Source organism: Zeus faber (genome assembly GCF_960531495.2).
Source record: "Zeus faber genome assembly, chromosome: 18".
Lineage (NCBI taxonomy): Eukaryota > Metazoa > Chordata > Actinopteri > Zeiformes > Zeidae > Zeus > Zeus faber.
Window position 1 is genome coordinate 14,856,023 of NC_137210.1, and position 9,409 is coordinate 14,865,431.

The following is a 9,409-nucleotide window of genomic DNA, read 5'->3' on the forward strand; positions in this document are numbered from 1 at the left end:
ATGGTAACCAGCACAGCGGGCGAGGCTGCGACACTTGGATCAACACAGAGACATTTTATTGGCACTCTCCTCGGCTCCGGAGTCAACAATATAAGGTCCTTTCCCTCAAACAAAAAAAACAAAAACCAAAAAGCCATCCCAGACTGGCCACTTCAGCGGACTGATTTTTTTTGTTTGTTTGTTTGTTTTTTTTTGTGGTTTTTTAAAACGACACAGAACACAGCGATGGGACCGGGTTGAATAGTGACGCAGTAGGAGATGGACCTCACTTCCCTTTCACTCACTCACTCACTCACACACACACTTACACACATGCACAGTCATCGCCTAAACACAACACACACACACACACACAGTCATACAGCCACGCACAGGAAACAGGCATCCACCATAGTCATAACTATATAAACGAATCAATTAGTTGATTGACAAATTGGATTCAGTGGTGATGAGCCAGGTCGGGTGTGGCGGTGGAGTCCAGCCCCTCCCAGGCACGGTGTTGGTCGGACCCGCAGTGTGGGCAGGGTGGGGGTGGGGGTGGTTGGTGGCGGCGGGGCTGGGGGGTGTGGGAGGTGGGGGGTGGGGTGGCGCACGGACCCTCTTTAGTCCACGGAACCGGGGTGCAGGCTCAGGGCCGGGGGGTCCAGGCAGGTGGGCGAGTAGCTGAGGTGCGGCTCCTTAATCCACAGCAGGGGGGCGCCGTTCTTGCCCTCCTGGCTCTTGCTGCCGCCGCGGCCCTTGTAGCGCACGAGCAGCAGCGCGATGAGGAGGACGCCGAAGACGGGGAAGGGGTAGAAGAAGACGAAGTGGAAGAGGGCGGGGTTGGAGCACACCACCGACTGCAGCGTGGATTCTGGTGACACAGGAGACGCGGCATCAAAGCGCGGCACGCGGGCGAGGACAACATCAATAGAGCCGCCGCTTTTACAGGATCCTGATTAATGCTGCAGCCGCCCCGGGCGCATTGCACGCTGTATCAATTTCCTGTTCAGCCGCGAAACCTTGGAGAATAAAAGTCTCCGCACAAAGGTTCAACGATCAGCAACTTAACAGGAAGCTGCAGTGGCAGCTAATTATCTCCGACACCGCCTGGATTATGTATTTTCACGGCGGGCGCTAACTACACGATTTTTCTACCCCGCCCCGAAATTATTCACACAAAGTTTGGAAAAGTCGAAAGAAGAGAGCGGACTCACCCCGTTGCATCACGTTGACGATGGTGAAGCCAGAGTTGTTGGTGGCCAGGCGGTACCAGGCGTTGCGGGGGTTGAGCAGCCACTCCTCCACGTGGCAGACGTAGCGCCCGGCGTCGGAGGGCCGCGCCCGCTGGATGGTCAGGCTGTACTGCTCCGACGAGGCCCTCTCGAACTGCAGCCGCGACTGGGGCCCCGCCTCCTCGGTGGGGCTGCAGTTCCCGTTGCCGAACACGGCGTCGTGGCCGATGGAGAACAGGCACTCCCGCGCCCGCTCGGCCTCCGCCTTGCCCTCGGCCAGCTCCCCCTCTTCCTCCTCCTCCTCCTCCTCCTCTTCCTCCTCCTCCTCCTCCCCCCTGGCGTCACCCGAGCGCTGCACGTACCAGGAGACCGAGAAGCGGGATTCGCGTGACGACTGGGAGGGGATGCTGCAGCCCAGACGGATGGAGCCCAATTCCGCCACCGTGATGTTGGACTCCGCCTCCTCCACCTGGAGACGCACCTCTGCGGGGTCGGCAAACGGGAGACGGGGAGAGAGTGAGCGGAAATGACAAAACCCCCCCGCCCGCCCGCCAAAAATCATGCCCAAAGCGCTCGCTGGCCTTTCAGCTCCCAAGCAGGACGAGACCGTGTCCTCGGGGTTGAGCTACTTTCCGTCTGTTTGTAAGATGCAGCACAATGATCCACTTTCACAAAAGGCGACTTCTGTTTATTTTCAGCATGTTAGTCGATTGGATTTTTGGTGACATTGGTGTCAAATGTGTGTGTGTGTGTGTGTGTGTGTGGGGGGGGGGGCAGTGTTTCCAACTCCAGTAACTCTTATCGTAAAAGTACCTCAGCCACCTTAAAACCGTACATGCATAGCAATACATACATGAGCCACACTTAATAAATGTGTAATATCGAATATCAATATGATATATGTAATTCGAATTACGTGGTTTTGTTCGGGAAATCCGACCCGGTGGCGTCACTGAATAGAAACTGGAAATGGTCATATTTTATAATGTCAGTTTTTACCGCCTTTGGTAAAAACCTTGACTTTAAAAAGAGGAGCTGAGAGCGGCTTGAAGGAGCGCACGTCCTCTCACCTCCTCAGAGACATGTCGGGATGACTTCCTCGAGAGGAGGTATCCTTCAGCACCTTAATGAGCGGCAACACCCCCTGTCGCGTCCACGGGGAAATCTGTTCTGGGGTGTACTGGGTATATTTATATATTAATAAAGTCATGCATTTACATAGTTATAAATATACTGTATATGGATAGAGCAGAGTTTGATAAGTCAGTGAACTAGTGAGCCTCCCAAGAGTCGTGACATCATGGAACGCACAAACAAAGGAAATTTTCCCCCAGGTTTCAAAATGACGTGCGGCGTGTGTTGTATGTGTCCACTTTTCTCTTCTGAAGAAAGAAAATAAATAAACGAAATAAGGGATGAATGCCCTCGTTGCAGTTTTTGGCAGCCTGTCTGACCTTCAGGGCCGCAGTTAGACAGATGCCACCAACACCCTGGGATTTCACAGTGAATTCTAAGCAGGACTCCGAGCGCACAGACACACAGTGACATTGCTCTTGGAGATGTGAACGTGTGTGTGTGTCATGTGTGTGTGTGTGTGTGTGTGTGTGTGTGTGTGTGTGTGTGTGTGTGTGTGTGTGCGCGCGAAAAGAAAAAAAAGGCACCTTCATCTGAGGTGAGAAGCAGACACCAGGCGAAGGAGTGTGAGCTTTTAAGTGGGTGGTTACAGCTGAGAGTTGGTGATTTGCATATGAAAGCGCTCGGCTTCGATGCAGTGTCAGAGGAAGACAGTGGTGGGGGGATGAGGGCGATGGGGGGTAAAGTTACTCCAATTTTTTTTTCAAACGCAGTTATACCCACTAGAAAATAGCCGATTGACTCCTTTCCCATTGCCCGTACACGAGTATGCCTTTTCTGGTGTGTCACGTTCGATACCATGATCGTGCCGGAAAAGGGGGCGGTCTGTGCAGGCCTCACGTTTTCGGTGTGGGAAAATTTTTTTTTTCGTTCTATCATATATTTTTTATGATTATTATTGGTTTCCTTTTTAAATATTCTTCAATATGCACTTGGCGGAATCTCCAGGCGAGCGCACAGTGAATGACTTGGCACGGATGACGTAGCAGCCACCTCACGGCGGAGCGCAGCCCTCGGTGGGCAGAGGGCTGAGTGGGGATGTGAGCGCTAGTCTGTCCGTCCGACCTCGTCTGGCGCACAGCTTCGGTGCCTGCTTTTCTGGTAACGCCAAAAACAGCAATTGCAGCCGGAGCCTGGAAAAAAAACCTGTGACTACTGTGGAGCCATTTGTCTCAGGAATGAATGCCGATTGTAAGCTTTCCCACCAAAGACAAAAGCCAGATGTGGGAGGTGTTGGAGGGTTTTTGGTCCAAGGGTGGTGAAAGGGGGTAGTTCGTTTGTTATTTTGGTGGGAAGAAGGATTTCAGGGTGGTGGTGGGCCAAAGGTGCCCTGTCTTCATTATTTCATTGCGTTTTGGACATTTTGGGTTCCTAATATCTCTGCCAGACCCTTCGGCGAGCCATATGCCAAGTAGGACTGCCGCCACTTTGTCACCGCACCACCTGAGCTACGCTCGGGGCACGGGCACTAGGGAGGACGACCTTGAGGGGAATACAGAGGAAATGAGGACAAATGAGAAAGAAAGAGAAAAGAGAGGGATGGAGGAAGGGAAATAACTTGAGGTCGGGGGAACCACGGGGGTGGGTATGTGGGCCACAAGGCAAGGAGAGGAGGAAAAAAAATTACCCCAAAAAAAAAAAATATATATAACAGGGAATCAAGTTCTCTGCTTAGTAAAAAAAAAAAAAAAAGCCTCAACGATCTGACTATGTGTCTTGTTTGAGGGATTTCCGAAGTGCAATATTTCTTTATTAGTATCAGTCTTTACTTACTTACTGTTTACATGTGTACATATTTTTTTGTTAATTAAATGTTTATCCCCCGTGGACGCCTTATCTTATCTTATTAAATGTCCTTTTTTAGCAACAGACTCCACTCCGAAATTATGATTTGTGGTGAAAGAAGAACTAAATAACTCACCTTTTTCCTCTGTGGACTGTATGCCAATATGATAATTTCACAAGCTCTTTTAAGAAAATAAATATTTTTATATTTAAATATAATATTAATATTTATATTTTTATATCAAGTAAATTAATCTCCCCCTATTATCAGATAATGTTGTTTGTAAAGTAGTAGTAGTAGTAGTATGTAAATATAATTTGCAGATAAAACCTAATTTTAATTCTCATTCTGAGAGAAGCTAGCTGTTACCAGTCTGCGGCGCCTGCTGCATAACTATTCGAAGCCCCGCCCTCTTCCTCCACCTCCACCTCCTCCCGACTCACCAGGCTGTCGGACCAGGACCTGCGTGAACCCGGAGGAGTCCCGTGCCAGCCGGTACCAGGCCCCGTCGGGGTCGCTGAGCCACTCCTCCACCAGGCAGTAGTAGGTCCCCGAGTCGCTGGCCTCCGCCCGGTTCAGCGTCAGGGCGTAGAGCCGCGGCGAGAGCCGCTCCGCCTGCACGCGCCGCCGCAGCCGCTCCTCGTCGGCGTAGGCGCCGTACTCGAAGGCGCCCGAGCGCTCGATGCGCAGCAGCAGCTCGTCGGCCTCCGAGCCCGACGCCCGCCGCACGTACCACAGCACGGCGTGCTGGGAGTCCTGGCTGGTCTGGGAGGCCACCGAGCAGTTGACCCGCACGCGGCTGTCCTCCAGGTACGCCTGCGAGTGGTTGGACTTCTGCAGCCGGAGTTTACTCACTGCGGAGAGTGGGGAGGGAGAGAGCAAAGTGTCATTCCTCTGCGTGCGGGGGAAATGTGAGCGCCGGTGACAGGTACACAATACAATCTGTCGCGTGACAGGCGGCATGTCGCCGGGTTTATTTCAGGTGGCACCGGGGCTGAAAAAGATCCCAAAAGCAAGGGCGGCTATGGAGGCGACAGAGTGAGCGAGCGAGCGAGCGAGAGAGAGAGAAAATATGGGGGAATTTTAAGCTAAAGGGCAAAGTAAAAGATGAAGGGACGGGAGGTGTGTGGCTGTAAAGGTTTAAGATGAGAGATTTAAAGCAGTGGAGCAGACAGCGCTGCAGTACTGCTACAGGGGGAGGCATGGAGATAAAAGCAGGGCCGGGCCTTCAGGGTGAGGAGCAGGCAGAAGAAGAAGAAAAGGAGGGGAATACAGGGAGGGGGAGAATTTGTTTTACAATGTCAGTTGAATGTAGTAGGTGAGATTGAGACGTCAGGGCGGAGCAGGGGAGGATGGAGGAGGAGCGGGGGGAGGAATGGAGGACGAGCGGGGGGAGGCCCACGGTGCTTTGACCAGGTCGGTTACAGTGATTTTGGACATGGGATGAGATTATCTTCAGGTGCATGGGGTGTGACTGCCGGTACAGACCCTCTGCTACTGCTGACACACACACACACACACACACACACACACACACACACACACACACACACACACACACACACACACACACACACACACACACACACACACACACACACACACACACACACACACACACACACACACCTGTCTACCATCGACTTCAATTCAAAACTGTGTGCAAGTATTGACGAAGTATTAAACAATATGTTGTATATTAGATTTCGGGAGTGATCTACTTTTGGGAGATGTATAAAAATTCTTAAACTACCCCTTACTAAACATTTCCCAGTCGACTATTAGTCGTCAGTTCAAGACGTTAGTCGACTAATCATCGTACGTTTACGATATCAATTTAATTATTTAAATGTACGTTTTTGGGGCATCAGAAAATGGTTTGAGTTCCAAGGCTGAGAAAGAATGTTATAACTAACATTGTTAGCGCTGTGTCTACATTCCACATAAATACAAAACCTAATAACCAGCCTTTAACATATAAACTTAATTTAAGCTCTGTGCACGCACGAAGCCAGCCGCCTGTTAATTACACCACTTAAACATGACATCGGTTAAACGTATTAGGCCCATTATTATCATTTAAATAACATTTTGACATCATTTGCACTGAAATGTGGCGTATGGAAGCTTGTTTTCCCAGTTTTGTCGGTTAACCCTCGTGTGGCGGACTCGCTAGGCTAGGCAGGGTTGCCAGGTCTGTGACGGTCCAAAATGGCCAATAAAACCGGCCCAAAAACCAGTCCAGTACCAGAACTCAAAATATGCCCCTGCAAAACCATATATATATATATATATATATATATATATATATATATATATATATATATATATATATATATATATATTATATATATATATATGCATATTTTGAGTATACATATATATACTGCTTTTCTAGTCTAACAGCATTGCTATCACACTTCAAACAGTTCCAAAGTATCCCAATTCCACAGAAAAACTGCGAACCTGGCAACCCTGCCTTCCCAGTCCCCACCCCTCTGGGGCTCGGGCGCACCGTCATCATCGAGGCACATAAAATTATTTTTTGGCTATGGAAGAATGTGATCAACGCTTTCAAATGGCTCTTATAATATACACAATATTTTTTTTTATAATACTGTACGCACACTATTCAATCACTTTTAGAACGGTCAACTTCATGCAGCGCGCACACGTGAACCGGAGCCGCCTCGTAATAACCGGAAAAAGCTGTAATTATTCTTCTGAATGTGTTGGAACAACCGGCAAGGAGACATGAACATTTATTTCCGTTAAAATTAGTTTCAAATTAAAATCCCTCTAGCTTAAACGGGTGCAGCCATATACTGTAGGTTTTAAGGATAACTTTGACAAGGCACAGCTCCTGAACGGAGTTTTTTTTTTTTTTTTCCCTGCGACCAACCAACCAATGGAAAACTTTGTCGACTAAGACTCTCCTCGTCGACTAACGTTTGGTAGACTATTTGGGGGCATTCCAACTTGTAATAATATCTCTTCCTGCGATCCTTATATTATATTTGTTGAAGGGGAACAACTGGTTTGGGTTGGCATTGATGGCAAGAGACCTCTTATCGAAATAGAAGCAAAAATCAACGGAAAGCAGCGTACCAAAAAAAGAAGCTACCCCACACTCTCATGCGAGTGATAAAATTCATTAGTGGCAGAGCCCGTTCAGAGTGCTTCATGTCGGCTGCTCTCACAGGAACTGTATTCCATCCTAATTTGCATTCCCCCGTGTCACGGTATTCAAGAGGACAGCTTCGCCAGATTAAGCAAATGTTTAGACTCTTCTTCTCCTTCTCTTTCGCGTCTCCTCCTCCTTTCTTTAAACCCACCCACCCCCCACCCCAACCCCCGGTCCTTTCCCTAATCCCTGATATGACTGACTTCCTGCCTGCCTGGAGTCACAGCCATCTGCCCAGAAAATGTCACCCTTACCCACAGACTGTTGAGTGTGCATGAACGGTCAGCGTTTGTCGTTCCGCATTTCTTCTATGAGTGTTTTGCATGATGTGATTCTATTTGGCGGATGTGCTCAAAGGATGCGTTTCCAGCGCTGCCGGGCATCACCGGACTACCTTGCCCTGCGACGGCACCGCGAGTGAGGGTCCAAAATTAGTCATCACCATCCCCTCTACCAGAGCCTCGTGAAGCCCGACAATCCACCCCCATCCGGAATTACTGCCAAGCCCAGCGCAATCCTGGCAATCTTTTTTTTTTTTTTTTTTTTTTTGTGCAGGAGAAATACCTCAGAATCTCCTGAAGTGGAACCATGGTTGAATTGGACTGGCACTCTCTCTCTGCCACTTCCATCGGAGCAAGCGAGAGACATCAGTGTTTACAATTGTTTTTCAAAGTGCTCATTACCGAAACCCTACTAGGGTAGCATCATCAACTATTTGAGTAATTATAAAGCATTCACTGCGGAATGAATGGGCAATGGACAAAGTATATATATATATATAAATATAAAAAGGAGAGATCCGAGAGAGATTAAGAGACACAGAGACAAAGGTAGAGAAACATATTGTTCTGGTGATAATAATAAAAAAATAAAAAAAATAAAAAAACCTCAGCTCTGAGCCTTCATTCCACCTGACTGCTCTCGCTGTGAACTGCCATGCTAGGAGAACAGACAATTTACAAACCGGCCCGTCACATCCACTACCCACACCTCCGTGTGGGTAGTGAGGGAGAAAAGTTCCTTCCAGAGCGGCTCCAGTCTTCTTACTGATGAGGATTGTACCGCACACCATCCCAAAATACATTGGGACATCACATTTGTGTGAAGCCAATGTGTGGAGGGGGAATAGGGAGCATATATATATACACACTGTACACACACACACACACACACGGCTGTTCAATCATACATTCCACACACGTGTGGTGGGGCTCTTCCTGCAGTGTGTGTGTGGCGCTGTCTGTTCCAATGAGCGTTGGCTGAGTTTGTGAACTTTGATAAATCTTGGCGGAACCAAAGCCCGAGTCCAAAACAATTAACCATCTTTTCCCTCTCCATCCTCCGTAATGTCTCGTGTCATGCATGCATGTACATCTTTAATTCATATGCAAAATAATCTGGATTTCTCCTCCTCTGGGTCGTCGGGTTTACTTCTGCAACGACAAAATAAATAAAAAAATTTAAAAAACTCTAAATCACACGGCAACTCGTGTTTTTTCTTCTTTTTTAAAATATTTTTTTTATTTTTAAATCTTTGCTCGACGATTCCGCACGTGGCCCATCTGGGATTTGAGCCAATCAGACGGGAAGACGGGAGGAGATCGCCGTTTGGATGTTAACCTTGAGCATAAACGGTGCGATGATGCCTTCACCTCCCCCGCGGTTTCCAGGGCAACCTGGTCTCCAAGGACAACGAGGGCGTGGCGGGAATACCTGGGAGACGCTTGCTGTATCTCTCCAGTTACGGTGTGGGTAGGTGGGGGTGGGAGGGTGGGGATGGCAATTAAACACAGCCAGAGCCGAGCCTTCCCACATCTCACGTGCTTAAACAAAAAGTTAATTAAGAGTCAGATCCTCCTTCTGGAAAACAGAGGCCCAGTTTCTTCTCGGCAGATCAACAACTGTTTGAAAAGCGTTTTAGAAGGCTGCCGGGAAAAATACACAAATCAAACTATGCATAAATAGAGGCTTTTGGATGGTGATTATTTAAGCGCTACTCGCTATGCGTGTGAATATACACACACACACACACACACACAGCTTGATTAGTGTATACACCGGTGGAGGGCGCGCGCACACACACACACACAC

The 9,409-nt window shown here is 48.6% G+C and overlaps 1 protein-coding gene across 1 annotated transcript in view; it reads right to left on the reverse strand.

Annotated features, from left to right (window-relative positions):
* Positions 1 to 602: 602 nt before the first annotated feature.
* Positions 603 to 9,409, reverse strand: part of igsf3 (immunoglobulin superfamily, member 3) — a gene marked incomplete at both ends in the record, with an annotated part of 51,633 nt that continues 42,826 nt past the window's right edge. Inside the window, 3 exons of the mRNA XM_080018842.1 lie at positions 603 to 853; positions 1,197 to 1,697; positions 4,578 to 4,988. Coding sequence (XP_079874968.1) covers positions 603 to 853; positions 1,197 to 1,697; positions 4,578 to 4,988 — 1,163 coding nt within the window. The remainder of the gene's footprint in view (positions 854 to 1,196; positions 1,698 to 4,577; positions 4,989 to 9,409) is intronic.